Source organism: Eptesicus fuscus, chromosome 4, assembly GCF_027574615.1.
Source record: "Eptesicus fuscus isolate TK198812 chromosome 4, DD_ASM_mEF_20220401, whole genome shotgun sequence".
In the NCBI taxonomy this organism is placed as follows: Eukaryota; Metazoa; Chordata; class Mammalia; order Chiroptera; family Vespertilionidae; genus Eptesicus; species Eptesicus fuscus.
The window spans coordinates 70272173-70290795 of record NC_072476.1 but is presented as its reverse complement, the minus strand read 5'-3'; the positions used below and the strand labels follow the sequence as shown (position 1 = coordinate 70290795).

At 36.1% G+C, this 18623-nt stretch overlaps 1 protein-coding gene across 1 annotated transcript in view; it reads right to left on the bottom strand.

Moving 5' to 3' along the window:
• The window catches only part of HOMER1 (homer scaffold protein 1), an 89206-nt gene that overhangs the window by 30215 nt on the left and 40368 nt on the right, over positions 1-18623 (bottom strand). Inside the window, exons 4-5 of the mRNA XM_008161976.3 lie at positions 15697-15789; positions 10233-10372 (exon numbers count right to left, since the gene is read on the bottom strand). Coding sequence (XP_008160198.1) covers positions 10233-10372; positions 15697-15789 — 233 coding nt within the window. The remainder of the gene's footprint in view (positions 1-10232; positions 10373-15696; positions 15790-18623) is intronic.

The following is an 18623-nucleotide window of genomic DNA, read 5'->3' as shown; positions in this document are numbered from 1 at the left end:
AATATTGGTATCTTTGTTAGTCCTGCCTGGTATATGATATATTTTTTATGCTAATGATCAAGTTGCACTAACTTATTTAACCCTTCCTATTATCTCACAGTAAAAACACATATATTTATTCACTCAACAAATTTATTCATTAAACTCTATGGGATACCAAGAAATGTAACTCAACCAGGCTTAGTTCAGAAACTAAGAATCTAGTGGGGGAGTTTAGCAAGTTATAGTAAACTAGAGGCCTGGTTCACGAAATTCATGCACTCGGGGTGGGGGGCTTCCTCAGCCCGGCCGGCGCCCTCTCGCAGTCCAGGAGCCCTCTGGGAATGTCTGACTGATGGACATCCTTAGCGCTGCCGCAGAGGCGGGAGAGGTTCCTGCCACCGCCGCTGTGCTCACCAGCCATGAGCCCTGCTTAGGGCTTCTGGCTGAGCGGCGTTCCTGCTGTGGGAGCGCACTGACCACCAGGGGGCAGCTCCTATATTGAGCGTCTGCCCCCTGGTGGTCAATGTGCATCATAGCAACTGGTCATTCTGCCATTTGGTCGATTTGCATATTAGCCTTTTATTATATAGGATGTGTGTTGAACAGTGATAAAAATCAAGATGGTAAGTATCTGAAATGTGATACAGAAAACATTTCTGGAGTTTAGTAGAAAAACAGCTGCCTCAACCAGTATGGACCCTGATGATCAATGACTCTGGGGACCTACCGTATTTTCCGGCGTATAAGACGACTGGGAGTATAGATTTTCCTGGGTTAAAAAGTCGTCTTATACGCCAGAAAATACGGTATGTCTCTGGTCTAATCTAGCTATTAGCAAATAATGATACTAAATGCCTCTTCCATAGACTTGATTCCACTTCTGTAAAATGAAGTGGCCGGACTATGTAATAGCTAAAGTTCCTTCTATCTTCATAGTTCTAACATAAATGTTTAGACTTCATTTTTGGCCAGAGTAAAAAAATTAATTATTTTGTCTATAGTGGATATACGGACAAGCTAAATTGTCAACAGAAAATGGCAAACTGATAGATAATAAATTATACATTTACTTCAACTGTTTAGTCATATCTACATTTTCCACACCCTACAAGGAAGGTGGTCCCAGGAGCATGATAATTTTCAATATATTTCAGTGAATTAACTGTCAGCTATTTTCATGTGAATATAGGGGGGAGAAGAGGGTCCTAATATATGGAGAAGATTTGGAGAAGATTTGACTTTGGGTGGGGCACACAGTGCAATATACAGACCTTGTAACATGAAAACTCACATCTGAAACCTATCTGATCATGTAGACTGATGTTACCCCAATAAAATTAATTTAAAAAAATAATACAATTCTCAATTTAAAAAAATTAATTGTCCTTAATTTCACTTGAGTTTATAATAAGCTAGAGGCCTGGTGCACGAAGTTCATGCACGGGGGGTGGGGGAGGGGAGTGTCGGGGGGGAGTGTCCCTCAGCCCAGCCTGCACCCTCTCCAATCTGGGACCCCTCAAGGGATGTCTGACTGCTCATTTAGGCCCGAACGGGCAGCCAGACATCCCTCTCATAATCCAGAACTGCTGGCTCCCAACTGCTCGCCTGCCTGCCAGCCTGATCACCCCCTAACCACTCCCCTGCCAGCCTGAATGATGCCTAATTGCTCCCCTGCCAGCTAGATTGCCCCTAACTGCCCTCCCCTGCAGGCCTTGTCACTCCTAACTGCCCTCCCCTTCAGGCATGGTCACCCCTAACTGCCCTCCCCTGCAGGCCTGGTCACCCCCAACTGCTCTCCCCTGCAGGCCTGGGTCCCCCCCAACTGCCCTTCCCTGCAGGCCCGATTGCCCCCAACTTCCCTCTTCTGCTGGCCTGGTTACCCCTAACTGCCCTCCCCTGCAGGCTTGATCGCCCCCAACTGCCCTCCCTTGCAGGCCTGGTCCCTCCCAACTGCCCCCCTGCTGGCCATCTTGTGGCGGCCATCTTTGACCACATGGGGGCGGCCATCTTATGTGTTGGAGTGATGGTCAATTTGCATATTACTCTTTTATTAGATATGATACTCGTGTTGACCTTCATAAGAGATGAAATTTTTTAAAAAACATTTTAGGAATAATTAGTTTAAAAACAAAGCATATAAATATTGTCTAATTCCACAGAAAATATACCATTAAGTGACTTTGTACTGTTTTTTAAATGAGAAAAATTATTCTCAAGAAAAAAAAATTCTATTAAGAAAAATGCCCATTTTAGCATCTTTTACATTACTTAAGTACTTAACAACATTGTTTATTAACACATTATCTTTAAAATTTCTTTGTACAAATTAGGAAGCTTTCAAGAAAATTAGGTAGTTAAATTCTTAAGTTTGATAACAATGACTGATTTTCAAGGAATATAGCTCATTTTATATCTTAGCTTCAAGGTCTTATGAATCCGTAGGTGTAACTTTAGCTGACAGTACCAAGGACATTCAGAACATGTACTCAATTTCTGTGAGGTAAATTGTTTCATTCATATGTTTATTGAATGTACACCAGGGATACAAAAGAATAAAACACAATCCTTGCCCCAGAAGAGACTAAGAAGTTAATGTTAGCCTCCATATGTCAGTTTGAAGGTAACAGGGATTTGAGAGAGGGGGGAACATAATTCAGTCTGACAGCATGAAAGAAAGCTTGCCAGAGAAGGTGATGCTGTAACTTATAAATATATACATAGGGATTGACCAGTTGGTGGTCAAGTTAGAGGTAGAAGTCAGGTGGGAGGATGTATGAAGTGTGTGTTTCCCATGTGTATATGCAGCCATTGCAAAGAAAAGCGAGGACATTCCAAAAACAAGGAAACAGAGACTTGCACGTGAGCAACAGCATGGTTGCTTGGTTGTATGTGGAGGAGTACAAGCAATTCAGAGTAATTGCTACAGAAGCACAGATGGAGGCTGGGGAGGCCTCCTCTGATGACCATGCATTGGTCCACATACACTGTGCCACTGAAATATTTTAAGAGGGAACATGACATGGTCAGGTTTCTGTGTTTGAGAGGATAACACCTGTCAGAGTAATACGTCAGCAAAGAGAAAATATCCAGTATTCCAAATATGCAAGTCATATCTTCCCAAATACCTCCACCAGGAGTTTATAAGGATATTATCAGCTAGAAATCCTTACCCTGAGCTAAACCATAAATAAATCACAGATTCCATTTGAAAGTCTAAACTGGAAACCAGATGGGTCATCTAGTCCCAATCCCTCTGTATTTTAACATTGATTTTTTAAAAAAAATTATTGTTGACATTATTACAAATGTTTCCCATTTCACTCTCCCTTGTGCCCCCCTTCACCCTGTCCCCACCCCACACTATTGTCTGTGTCCATGGGTTATGTATGTATGCATACATATGTTCTTTGGTTAATCTCTTCCCGTCCCCTCAGCCCCCTTCCCTCTGGGATCTGTCACTCTGTTCTATGAACTGACCTATTTTGTTCATCAGTTTATTTTGTTCATTCGATTCCACATATAAGTGAGACCATGTGATATTTGACTTTAACTGGCTTATTTTGCTTAGCATAAGACCTTTAATATCGTTAAGTGAACCTCACCCATTCTACTTTACCACAGACCTCACAATTCCTGACTGTCATATTCACCACAAATTTCACACATTTAAGTGGCCTGCTTGTCCTCTATGTTTACTTGTCCCTTACTATCCTAGTAAGAGGAAAGATGGAAAGCCAAATTCAAAGGAAGAACATTTTCCCTAAGTCTGAGAACAGAGCTGTCCATGTTCCAAACCCCCCTTCCACTGGAATCCCCACGATGGTCTTCTAAGAGCAAAACTGAAGAAAATTATGAATTTTTAAAAGCCCTCTACAGAGAAGAAGCCACAAATAACCTCTTGTGAATGACCACACCATTAACTCCAGCTGGTCATCTTGAAAACAGAAGTTGACAATCACAAGGGATAGACTGGTGAACATTCTTTGCCATTAATTCTTTGCCAACAATGTTAATGCCAAGGAGGAGGAGGAAAGGACTAACCTCTATTGAAGGTGGTTAGAAATGTCTTTATATCAAATGAATAGTATTTTTCTTCTTGCAAATAACCTATATCTATAATAATAAAAGTGTAATATACAAATCGACCAAACGACTGAACAGCAGACGACCTTCTGGACAAAGCCGGGGCTGCGAGGGCTGAGGCAGCTGGGGCTGCGAGGGCCTACTCTTGCACGAATTTCGTGCATCGGGTCTCTAGTTAAGTTATAATGCCTGAAAAAAAGCTTCAGCAAATTTTAAAATTTCTTCAAAATCTTTTCATACATCACATGAGAATAAAGGTTAGTCCTTTTAAAATTAAAGATAGGAAATTTATACTTCATTAGAAAACGAATAAACATTCTTGGTCACTAAACTATATTTTTTATCGCATCTTGTTTAAAAATGTACAAATTGCTTTTCACTTCCTAGACAATGTATAAGTATATATGTTTACCAAATTACTAGAGCACTTTCGTATAAAGGGTTATCTGTTCACAGTGATGATAAAGGAAACTCTGACATCTCCAAACGGTTGTGTTACAATCCCTCACAAACTATCTTGGCCTTCAAATTAACTCTTAAAAACCTAATCTAATTTCTGAGGGTTAGCGGTGGAAGGTACTTAAGTCAATTGGAACTGCAACAATAAGAGGAATCCTACAACTTACAGTCTTCATCTGCAATTGTATCAATGACAGAGTGTTTCTTGTGAAATCAGTCCCAGCTTTACACACAAAAGTTACCTGCCAAAACCATTCCTATTGTATTTCATACCTATAATCGTACAAGTTTTCTTCACTATTCATAAAAGAGACCAATGGCAGAGCTATTGAGAGTACAGTACCCCAGAGCTCTTCACAGTCATTCACTTTTTTCCTCTTCGTATCATCTTTGAAGCACAAACTGCATTTGATTCAATATAAAGCACTTTTTAAAATTTTAACATGTAACTAAGTGACATGTAAAATTTCCAATGAAATTTAGTTTTTGAAACTGTAAAAGAATCCCTAAATCAGTTTTAAAATAGTAGCTTTCCAAAATTCTGATAATGAAGAAATCTAAAAATACAAATGGAATTAACCCAGCCAGATTTCATAAATTTTAGTAAACTTGTAGTTATGCTGATTTAAAGCAAAATCAATATATTAAAAAGTAATGTTTCTGCATACATCCTTTAATAAATTCTTTTCAGAAACACGTAGTGGCAGGAAAATCTCTTAAACACAATAGATGATACATGCAGTACCCCCAAACTGCATAAACTATAGCAGCACCAAAATACTCTATTGCCCTCACTGGTTTGGCTCAGTGGATAGAGCTTTGGCCTGTGGACTGAAGGGTCCCAGGTTTGATTCCCATTAAGGGCATGTGCTGGGTTGCAGGCTTGATTCCCAGTAGGGGGCAAGCAGGAGGCAGCTGATCAATGGTTTTCTTTCATCATTGATGTTTCTCTCTCTCTTCCTCTCCCTTCCTCTCTGAAATCAATAAAAATATTTTTTTTAAAAAAAAGAGAGACTCTATCATCTAAACATTATAAGAATTAAAATATAATCAGTGCTTAAAATAGCTCATATTTCATTAACATAAACTGTTATTAAAATTTATTAGTAAAAAATAGTTTCACAAGCTACTAATGTCTATAAATCTGTTTGGAATGCTCAAATATGCAACAGCAGTTATTTATCATATTTATCATATATAACTATCTCTGAAGGTCATAAATTTATAATACACAAAATTAATAGTTTTAGTTTTCAATATTATATTTCAGTATTATATTCTAACAGCATGAGGATGCTATAAAATTAACTATTTCCAAGAAAATTTTAAATAGCTTTAAATCTTAAAAACAAAAAATCCTGGAATTTATTATTATTAAGAAATAACAAATAAATTTCAGAATTCCACATAGCTGATGCTATGAAGCAAACAATACTCCCTGGAATAAAAGAACAAAACCTTCTCCCATATGTATATGCTAGTCTATTAGTATATAGCTACTTTATTTAGTATACTAGAGGCCCGGTGCACAAAGTTCGTGCACAGGGGTGTGTGTGTGGGGGGGGTCCCCTCAGCCCAGCCTGCACCTTCTCCAATCCGGGACCCCTCGGGGAATGTCTGACTGCCAGTTTAGGCTCGATCCCGGGGATCAGGCCTAAACCAGCAGTCGGACATCCCTCTCACAATCTGGGACCACTGCCTCCTAACTGCTCAACTGCCTGCCTGCCTGCCTGCCTAATCACCCCTAACTGGCCCCCTGCCGGCCTGGTCACCCCCTACAGCTCCCCCTGCCGGCCTGGCCGCCCCCAACTGCCCCCCCTGCTGGCCTGGTCACCCCACGCAGCCTGCTGTTCAGTCGTTTGGTCATCCCTCACTAACCCCCCTGCCGGCTTGGTTGCCCCAAGCAGCTTGCTGGTTGTTACTGTTACTGTGATGGTGTCCTGGACAATTTGCATATTCCTCTATTATTAATATAGATAGCTAACCTAAGACTACTGTCTCAAACGATATCCTGAACATTCAAGCGAGCCACAGTGTATACCTGCACAGTCTCAAAAGAATATTATCATTTAGTTTAAAAAGTAATTTTTAAGAAAAAAATGCCATTTAGATATAATTTAATATCATTTCCTATAAGAAATTAGTGTTTTCATCCTCATGATCTGCCTCTTTTTCACATCCTTAAACTTTAAAAGCATTTAAATAGATATTAATTTATTGAAACTTATTCAACGAGAATGTTTTTGCATAGTTTATGGCAAGGACATAAAACAGTACTATAGCACTTGACTGAGGAGTACTGAGCGGCCCAATTCATTTTAAAATTTAGTTATGAAGTATAATAAAAATCTAAGAAATGAGTAAATAATTCAAGTAACCCTATAATGCCACTGAGTTAGACAGAAAATAAAAAGTTGTATTAGCTTCATAAATAATTTTTATAAAAGTTCAAAAGTAATTTTAAAGAAGTATTTGTGGATTAAATTATATGTCTGAGATTTGCCTTAAAAATAATCCCAGAAGTGGAACAGTCTGTAGGGATAGAAATGAAATAAGAATGACCATTTTTTCATAACTGTTAAGACTAGGTGATGTATGTGTTCACGGGAGTTCATAACAGTATTCTCTCTTTCATATACATTAGAAAATTTGTATAGATTTAAAGAGTAACAAAAATGTTTGCTTATATCTTAAAGCTAAGTGGTATTTTTTAAAAAATACACAAAGCTAACAGAATGTAAAGGACAAACGATAATCACATTACTAAAATGTTCAGGACCAAATGAAAATCAGGGTCTTCTTTTGATATGTTAACTCACAAATTAATGAAATTAAGGCATCAAATCTAAATTCTAAGAAGAGCACAAATTGGGTAGCTAAGTAGCTATTACTATAATCAACTCTTAATTAACTTGACTGACTAGATCACTGTTCCCTATATCCTTCTTTTAAAAACAAAAACAAACAATAGACATTTTAGCATTATGCTCCCTATTTATTAGTAAAATAGTATCAACCAGAACAGAAAAATGTTGGCAAAGTATTTTTTTGCTATTCATTCTTTTCTGTTAAAATAAGTACTGAGTAGGGAATATAGTCAATGATGTTTTAATAACTATATATAGTGTCAGGTGGGTACTAGAGTCATGGGGGAAATCACTTCGTTAGTTATATAAATATCTAATCACTATGTTGTACACCTGAAACTAATACAATATTGAATCTCAACTATAATTGAAAAATAAAAGAAAAACTTTTAATGTACTAAGGAAGAAAGACAAAATGGTCTAAATAAGCCTTAAAACAGATTTTAATTGTCTTCCAGTGATCTTTTCTCTACACAGGATAATAGGAACAGTTAATCCAGCACACATATAAATATGTATATTACTGAAACAAAATTTATACTCTCTTTTTAAAATCCTCACCCGATGACATGCTTAGAGAGGAAAGGGGAAGGGAGGGAGAGAGAGGGAGAGAGAGGGAGAGAGAGCGGGAGAGAGAGAGAGAGAGAGAGAGAGAGAGAGAGAGAGAGAGAGAGAGAGAGAGACATTGATTGACTGTCCTCTGCATGAGCACCAATAGGGAATCGAACTGCAACCCATGCGCATGTTCCAACCGGGAATCGAACTGGCAACCCTTTGGTGCACTGGAAACTGCTCAACCAACAAAGCCACTCCAGCTGAGCTAAAGTTTCTACTCTTAATGTGCGCTTTACTCTGATGTTTCCTATTTGGTTTTATTATATTTCATATTCAGAATGCCATGAATAACCTAAATTAATTTTAAATTACCACAGTTTGAAAAATCCTAGATTATATCATCTCTGAGGTCTCTTCTAACTGATATTTTGGGATTCTAACATTAACTACAATAAACATCATCTTTTGTCTCATGTAGAAATCAAAACAAGGTCAGAGAATAAATCTAAAATCCTATAGCTAAAATGTCTTTACAATAATAAGAAAACTGTAAGATTATGTAATGCTTTTAACACAATTAAAAGCTTAAATTGACCTGTTAAGTTTTACTTTTTACTTTCAGAACTCAAATATCTCCACGGCTAATATGTAGATTCCAGTAGTCAAAGAAGTTCTATCTTCAAATCATAGTAAATAACTCCTATTAGACTCTCCCAGGAGTGCAGAAAATCATCCGATGACCAATCCCAGTTAGAAACTCCAAATACCAAGTATTAGCAAAACAATAAACATTCAGAAAACTTTTGATGCATAAAGTAAACTAGAAATAGCATTTACAAATATTAAATAGAAAAATTCTATTTCTAAATGCTACACTATTCAATGCACATGACTTGATTGTTGCAAAGAATTCAAGTTTATAATTATACTCAGTGTAGTGAAGTCTATTTATTAAATGGACATACTAAATATAATTTAATAGGAAAGGATATTTTCCTCCCTCAACATAAACATTTTTAAAAATTGCATACTAATCACATTGCTCTTTAATTGTAATTGCATATTTTAAAAACCTGAATGTTTTACAAATCAGTCTTCAGATCAGAACTAAAAATTTTCATGTGTTCCGTTGTTTTTACAGCTATAGAAAAGAGAACATGCTTAATCTGCAATAGTAAAGCATGATCTCCATGATAATTCCAAGATATGTCTACTATTTGTGCAAATTAGCATTTTTTTTGAAATAAATTAGAATAGCCTCACGTCAAATAGTTTCTACCCATTCATTCCTTAAAAAAACAACCTTACCTAATTTCTTCTTTCTGAGCCTGACCATGAGGTCCCTCAATTCTAGGCTATAATATGTTCAATCCTATGCCCCTAACACACAACAAGTTCAGTCAAAATTAAGGCTCTCGTAAAAAAGAGTTTGGAATATCTCACTTCACAATTCTTCTGAATATGCTAAAGAATTTGATTTTAAAAATCTGGCCCCAAAAAGAGATGCTCAACAAAGGAAAATTGTTTTCTTAATTTCAATGAAAACTACCCAGTTAAAAATTGCCAAAGAAGGGTAAAAATGAACTTTAAGACAACGACTGATAGGTATTTGTTTACATTTGCAATAATTCAGTTTCATAGACCTCCTTAAATTCCCAAAATGACACAATATAGCCCATAAGTAATGTGACTGATTTGGAACACATGTAGGATAAACTGTACCTGCTTAAAGTATCAAATTCTTTTTTAAAATTCAGAAGCATGTGAAGATTTATTTTCTGTTAGTTGGTGTGCAAAAATAATTCTCACATTAACAGGTTCATTCTAGAAGTTACCCCAATAACTTGCTTCCTTCAGTGAAATCATACAGTGAGATCACTTCTAAAACTATGGTAAGCTTAAGTTCAGAATAGGAAATTATTTTTTAAAAATTATAACCCTCAAGAACATACATGAAAATGGAAACCAGATTAACACAAGGAGCCTTTCAGCAACTGTGTTAGAAAATAAGAAGAGACTTACAATAATACATATTTTGTTCCACTGAAAAATGACTTGTATTATTATTAGTAGCCCTTTTTTATACAGATAAAGGAAATATTCATTCCTGCCCATCCAGGCAACTATAAATTATTAAAATCTTTCTGAGGTTAACAAAAATAGTTAAAAACATCTGACCTGGAATTTTCACTCAGGGTTATAGCTTTGCAAGATTCACCCGAAACCCAAATAACTTCCCATGTTTACATATTTTACTGAATCATGATGGTTGAATTGAATTTGTACCTATGTGAAAATGGCAATGCATTCTGAGTTGGTTCAGCCCTTGACTCTGAGTTCTGTGTGACATCAGGTGTTCTTTCATCGTCGGTCCCATTGATACTTTCTGGTGTTAAAGGAGACTGAAGATCCCCACCTGCTGATTCCTTAAAACAAAGGGATAAAAAAGCGTTATACTTCTACTGAAAGACACAAGATCATCTTAAAGTTAAAACTGACTCTGATGCATGCTTACTTATGAACTATATTTCAATTAAAATTTGAATCAAAGACTTAAAAATGAAATTTGAAGGAGAAATAATTTTTAAAGCAAAGCAACTCACAATAAAACTACCTGAAACCTAACACAAGTTAGCACATAGTTACAAAGAACTGAAACACTTTGGGGCTTACATAAGCAATTAATTAGTTAGAATAAAAGATATTCGACGAATTGCTTGAGAAGAAAGAGAAGATGGCACAAAAATGCAAGGTGTGAGGTTTTATTTGGGAGGGTACGACAGAGAAGTGGAGAGAGAAATCTTCAAGAAGTTTTAACTTCTTTACCTACCCTACTTCTCAATTCCTGAAATTACTTAGAAAAGCAGTCAGAAATACCTCTATAACATACATAATGATGTCCGTGTATTTCAGCTTTTCTTGACTCCTACTCAAAATGGAATTATTTTTCTTCACAAAATGTCCTCTTCTATCTACTTTTAATTGATCTGCCTATCAAGGTAAATTTAACTTATCCCTTAGGAAAATAAATGGAATTTAAAATGAAACTCAAGCTGACACTTATTCTTGCATCTGCCATGATCAAATTATCCAAATTTGATAATTAGAAATCAGAATGAGGGGTCATTTGATAAACCATTAACCAGGTGAGGTTCTAGCATCAGATACTGAAAGAGCAGCTTGGTGGGCCCCTTGTGATTGCTGGGAAATAGAACTTCACACTTGAAATATTAGGCTATTGTTAGGGAAGAAAATGAAAATATCACTAGGGACCTGGCTAGGTATGGTCATAATTTGTCAACTTAGAAGAATACAAGATTTCCTAAAATATAATCAAGGAGAATATGTGTAATACAGGGAAATGCTTCTAATTAGGAAAAAACATAGGAGAATATAAAAAGATACCCTACATTATGATAATTTATATACTTTACATGAAAAATATTGCACATGAAGTGCTGGGAAGAAATATGGAAAATATTTATGTGGTGAGACTAACTTTTTTTTGAGGGGGCTTCTGGTTTTACACCACTGAATGCATTTTATTTCACACTTAAATATAATTTAGCTAATAGTACCACAATGCTATAAATTATATAAGCTATCAAAGATCAAAAGACAACTTTCTTGACTCCACATTCTCACTTAACTATTTTTTAAATATTAATGGAACCTCTATTTCAAACTTTAATTTCACTCATTAAATCTTTCTCCTGAATCCTCTTTGTTTCCACTAACAGTCAATGCCTGGATAAAGCTTATAGGATAATGTGAAACATAAAATTGTTTACAACAAAGTCAAATTGTACTAAGGGAATAATGGCAACACTATCCAAAGTGACTCCTTCCAGGTCAATTATGGACAATATCAGAAAAATGACAGAAAAATCTATTAATATAACATGCAGATTTCTTTGCAAGTGCCAAAGGTTAGCTCTATTTTGAGAAAAAATATCCTGAAAATTGCAGGCAATTAATTATTGGTGTAATTTATGTAAGAAAGACAACATGGAATTCCAATAGATTCATATTCAAAGAAAAGGCTTCAACTCTAAATCAAAATATGGAGGAGTAAATAAACATAATAGTATTGAATTTTAATTTATAAATTTTAAATAATCTTTTTAAAATTCTTCACATTAACTGACTTTTTAGATTAACTCATCAACTACTAGTTTTGATTCCAACCAAAGAGAGCTTGTGCTGTATCCCCTCCTGTCCTCTCAACCTAACCCACTTTCCACCTGCACTTCAACCTCAAGACTAACAATCTTTGGATTTATTTCTCTCCATATACCAGAAAGCCAATCATGTTAACTATACTCTCACTAGCATCATCCCAATTTTCGTGTTTCCTTTACCTTTTATAACACCTATGCTGTCAATTTTAATTTCATATAAAATGAACCATCATTCCCTATTCTTATGTGCCCAAGCTACCAAGAGCTACGAGAGAAAATATACTGTTAAATATGCTGATTGGTGCCATGAAGATAATTTTGAGCTCTAACTTTAATTATGATCTTGAAGTGCAGAGTAATCTTTATCTACTTTGTCTGACTCTTCTTTTTTTCTTTACCTAACAGCTGTTCCAAACCTCTGTTCAAGCCTTCTCTCTTTTTAGTTGTCCTTCCTCTCAGTGAATGATTGAATTCTTCTTTCACAGAGAAAATAGAAATAAATTGGCATAGGCTTCCTCAATCTCCCTCTTATCTGTATCTGAATCCATTTTTATCCTTCCTTCCTGTCTCAGATATAGTGGCTAATTTGTTTCCATCCTCCCCCCTCACAACAGTACCTTCTGCATAATGCTCCATCTATGATCTCTTCCTTCTATTCTTCTCTTTCTCCTTCCTGACTCAATTTAAAAGTCTTAGACAAATGACAGCTAAATTGTTTTTCTAGACTCCAATGAAGAAAAATTTTGATAGTATCTGACTATATAACCCTTTTATCGTTAATGCATATTCTGAGAAAAAAAACCTAACAAGTTAACTGGAATATAGTATTTTTACTGTGGACCAAATAAAAAATTTCAGGAGTAAAACCAATCATAACTCTTGATTTGATATAAAATTGTTTATAAGATTTCCATGGAAACATAAGAATATAAGATCTTCCACAGAGAAAAAGTTCTAAGTTAATGTCTGTTATTTAAAGAGTAATATGAAAGAAACTAACAATTAACATGTAATTCAACCTATTCCTAATGATGCATCCTTTATCCAGAAAACATTAAGATTACTGGTAATACTTTCAACAATAAAGAATCATTTAAAAAAAAAGATTATCTGACATGCTCGCACTCAGAAGTTTAAGAATGGGGAAGTGGATAACTTTGCTCTCAATGCCAGACGGCTTCAGAGAGGTGGGATGGTTTGTCCATGGCACTGCTTTTCACAGTGTGGTCCCCAGACTGACAGCATCAGCATCTCCGGAAACTTAGTAAATGCACATTCCTGGGCCCCATCTCAGCCTCAACAAATCAGACTTCTGCAGGTGGGAACCAGCAACTTGTGTTTTAACAACTCTTCCAGGGGATTCTGATGCAGGCTTTATTCAATTAGTAATTGTGTTTTTTTAAATAACTGTTATGTGCCAGATCCTATGTGGAGGTTTTACATCATTATCTTCACCATTACAACCACATCACCAACAACAGCTGTTAACATTTATTAAGCATTTACTATATGCCAAGCATTTTGTAATCCTCATTCAAGTCTCACAAAACCTTTAAGAAGGTAACTGTTCTTATTCCCATTTTATAGATTTTTTAAAATAGTAACTTGCTTAAATCAGAAAACCAGATTCAAAGACTGTCTCTATTGCCATGATTGTATGACACTGTCATAATGTCATCCTATATAATAAAAGGCTAATATGCAAATTGTCCCCCCGACCAGGAGTTCGACCAGGGGGCGGGACCGGCCGGCCAACCACCCACGGCCTCCCCAGCCCCCGGCCAGCCTGGCCTGATTGGCCCCAACCAGGGCGGGCCGGTCAGACCCCACCCGTGCATGAATTCGTGTGTCGGGCCTCTAGTCTGTTATAATAACGTTGCCATTATCATACTTGTTCCTCCCAACCATCCTATAAAGCAAGTAATGAAATACTTGTGTTACAGATCTATAAGCAATTTTAGCAAGATCACACAGTGACAGAAAAAGGATTTATGACTAAGCCTGCCAGACTTGAACACCCATACTCTTAACCACTTGTTTATCCCTCCTCAAATAAAAACAAAAGCTATGCCTGAGTGTTTACTATTATTAATTATCCCATTTAACCTTCTGATCCTTTTGCTGAATCCCTGAGTCATATTCTATTCTCCAGGCAGAGCGTTAATTTAGCAGACTGGGTTAAACCACTGAGAACCAAGCTCTGTTCTTTAGCTGAATAGGATCGGAGTAGCTAGTGTTCAAACACTGCAAACTAAAACAAATATTAATGACACCTGTACAGGACTGTCACAAAAAGGGGAGAAAAGAGAAGTGAAAAAAAAAAAAAACTTTTTCTTTTTTTTCTTTTTCACTATTTCTCTGGCTTCATTTAACAATCAAACTTCAAATATTTTTAAAAGATTCATTGGCGTCAATATATTTTGGCTCTGAAATACTGATGAGCTTATGGTATGTCTCGGATATATCCCTTCAATGAATGTAAAGGCTTAAAGACACTACTTCCACCAAAGAGGAGCAGGTATCTTAGCGACCTGTAATAGTTCATGGCCAATTAAACAAAAGCAAGTTGTGATTGGAGAAACAGAAACTAAGTACAAAGGCAAAATGTAACCCATTACAGTTTCATTGGGCTTGTTTGAGTATTCTCTTGCAACGCTACAATCATTCACCTGAGGAATTGAAGTTCCCAGCACGTATTGGTACTAAATTTTAAATAGGCTTTTATGCTTAAAAGTATCACTATACCATCAGAGCACTTAGGGAAAGATAGATTCAAGGGAAATTTCAAAATGATCATTCATGTTATTCCTGGTCACTGTTAGTACAGAGGAGGTATAATGAAGCTTCAATCCAGAGTACACCTTTAGTCTGTGAAGAAATACGTACTTGAAGCATACTTAAGAGAGCTCTCCTTTCCTTTAAAAAAAAAAATACACACCCAAAACTCTTTATACCAGTAGGGTTTGCCAAACAGAGTTTGGTGCCCGGGTCGGGAAGACAGTGAACAGTGAAAGTTTTCTAAAATGTTCCAATCATTTGGCTAGTCACTAAATTCCAAGGCAATTTCTATTTACTTCCTCAAGGAAGCTTTATGTAAATCTGCTACTACTGACATTATTCCAGAGAAACATTTGTACATCTGATATTCATAAAACTCCCAAGTAAACTTCAAAAATAATTACTAAAGAGAAAAAGCACAAAGCTGAACTCTACTCCTCTGTTTTCCTGAGCCTCCCCTGTGTCTCCTCTGGTAGCTGCACCTCAGTGACTATCACAGAACACAAACAATGGGTCAGTCTATGCTCTATAAGTTGTATGCACATTTTAAAAATCTGAGTTTTAATTGCTAAGCTAATCCCTCCCCACCCCCAGATTCTTGTAGACATTGGCATATAGGACAAACTACCTTTCTTTCTTCACTAGTACAGATGAACTAAAGGGTATATTTCTATGTCCACTTTGAAAATTATCTTAATTTTGCCATTATGTTCTTAAGTTTAACTCTGGCATAAAGGATATCATCTAAAATGAACAAGGCTCATAAGTAAGAACAGAAATTAAATACCCACCTGTGAAGGTGTACTGGTAAGTTCCATCTTTTCTTGTGATTTCTCCTTTGCTAGTCGAGCAGCTTCTTTAAATTCCTGAAACTTGTCTGCAAACTGAATGTATAAAGACTATATACATTAACCAAATAAAAATAAGTTGCAATGCTCACTTTTACCTTAATTTTCTTTTATTTTCTCTATAACTTACTCTTATGCATACAGCCTACCCCTCAAATCAATTACAAGTATAATGTGAAAATGACAAAAAAAAAAAGAAACCAAATACCAAAACATATGTATACCGCAAGGTACATTGACAAATCTCATTCAAAAACATCGCAACATAACTAAGTTAGAATCTGGTGTCAGCTAGCTTATCTATGTCCTTCCTTGGTTTTCCAGATATACTTTACTAAGACGGAGCGGTGGGGAGGGTGAAGAGGTGGGGACAGTTACACATCGGGAGAGGAATCAGTAAAGATGAGCATACTATGTTTGTTTATCATGGAGAAAAGGGAATCTCTTAAGTATCAACTAAACATCTCAGTATCTGGAGCATGCTTTTAACTTTTACTATAATATAAATTCTTGTATTATGTAAGGTATTTTATTTTCAACAATACAAAGAGCAACATTTACTATTACCACTAACTGACATTCATAAAACTTCATTTCCAAAGACTCCTAAACAGCTAATGTACAGCAGCAGAAGGAATAATATGTCTCCACAAAGGTCTGTGAGATTGGTAACAATTTAAAAAATTACTGTACATAAAAGGCTAATTCTTAGGAACTCACAGAAATCTATAAAGGTCATGGCCACAAATACTACCTTATCTATGTTTTGGAAGTAGATACTAGTTTACCACTATTCTCAGAGAGAGTAAGTTATGTTCTTAAGTTTACTTCCTCATAGGATCTGTTATGTGCCAGATCCTATGTGGAGGTTATGGTTACAAAATAACCAAATTTAAAAATCTAAAATCTCTTTTTCCTGGCTGGGTGTCCTGGTTGGAGCGTCATCCTGTACAAAAAAAGGTTTCAGGTTCGATTCCCAATCAGGGCACAAACCTAGGTTGCTGGTTCAATTCCCAGTCGGGTGGGTATAGGAGACAACCAATTGATGTCTCTCTCCTCTCTCCTCTCTTCTCTCTCTCTCTCTTTCTCTCTCTCTCTCTAATAAATAAAAAACATATCCTCAGGTGAGGACTAAAAAAACACACACAAAAAAAACACCTAAAATCTCTATGCAATTTAAACCACCTGGTTAAAGTTGGTAATAAAAATATGAAATGATCGTTCTCTCCTCAAACCCCATAAGCCAACCCAGATTTCATTTCCATCTTGGGAAGGAAAGCTTTGGTAGGAAAGCTCATGATACTCTGATGTGCCTTTGGGAGATAGAAGAGGATCAATATTAGAGTTATCATTGCAACTTTCCCTTTTTGCTTTAAATCTTTCACCCCCTCCTACAACTTGTAGATCTGGGAAGTGAATCTGTATTACTATACTTCACTAATTAAACAGAACATCTCCTTACAGAAAAACAAAAAAACTGAATACAAAGCTTAAAAGGTCTTATTCATATTGGTGGAATTAATTAACCATAATTAATTTCTCTTTATGTAATCTGTAGTACAGAAAGCTTTTCTTACACTAATTTAGCATTCCAAAGTAGTTAATGTTTAAAACCCTTCTCAATTTCACAAAGACCTATGCTATTGCTAACTTTTAAAGACTTAAGTTTCCATGATAACAAAATACAACTCAGGAAGCACTACATGCACAGCTGTAATTTTTTCTCATACATCAACCTTAACAAACCACCCTGTTCTAATACTGCCACTCTCCCTTACTTTGAGAGGCCTCTGTCTACAATTGCCTTCAGGGGATTCTCCAACCCCTTGCATTCATTTATACATTTTAATGATAAAGCAAGTCAGAATATTTACATGGTTGCTTCATTTCTATAAAATATTATACACTTCGTTGGGTCCTCTACAGTCTATAAAACATCCACATTAGACTTCAAGGTTAGTCTCTTCAGAATTCTTTGGTCCAAAGCATTCTGAAGAGATTAACTGTCAACTCTTTGGAGCCAAATCTAGTGAATAAAAACCTGGACTTGGCTCTGAGAACTAATAGGTTGTTTCCTGATAGTCAATCCACATGTAAAATACTAGAATTCACTACTGGTAAGGTTGGTCAAAAATACATGCTAATTTTAAGAAAGGAAAATAAAATTCTTGAAATATAAAAGCCATTCCCAGAAAAAAGATCAAATGAGAGGAGACAGTATAATTGAACAGAATTTAATAAACTATTCCTTTATTACATTAGCTACTTTCCCACTAACCTGAAAGACACAATGAAAAACTTAATATATGGTCAAAATTACTTAAGCTCAAAAATCATTTCATGCAAGTTTATTGAAGATATTAAGCCACATTTTAGTTCCTGTGCTAACCAAAAATTCAGCAAGTGGAATATAATTATAGTTTTATTTTATTCTTGCTATAGTCTGTAATGGAGGTTCCAAAAGAAAAGTTCTAAGGTTCTGAGTAATGGCAAAAGTATTAGAATAAACATATAATTTCCTAAGGGAATTATTTATGGAGAGACAATGCTCAGCCTAACGCCTGTGTTCCTGTTATGTTGAAATACTTTGATTCTAAAACTTACACCTCTACCACAGTTCAAGTAATGTATTTAGAGAATTAGATGGGTATAAGACAGTGGTCAGCAAACTGCGGCTCGCGAGCCACATGCGGCTCTTTGGCCCCTTGAGTGTGGCTCTTCCACAAAATACCACGGCCTGGGCAAGTCTATTTTGAAGAAGTGGCATTAGAAGAAGTTTAAGTTTAAAAAATTTGGCTCTCAAAAGAAATTTCAATCGTCGTACTGTTGATATTTGGCTCTGTTGACTAATGAGTTTGCCGACCACTGGT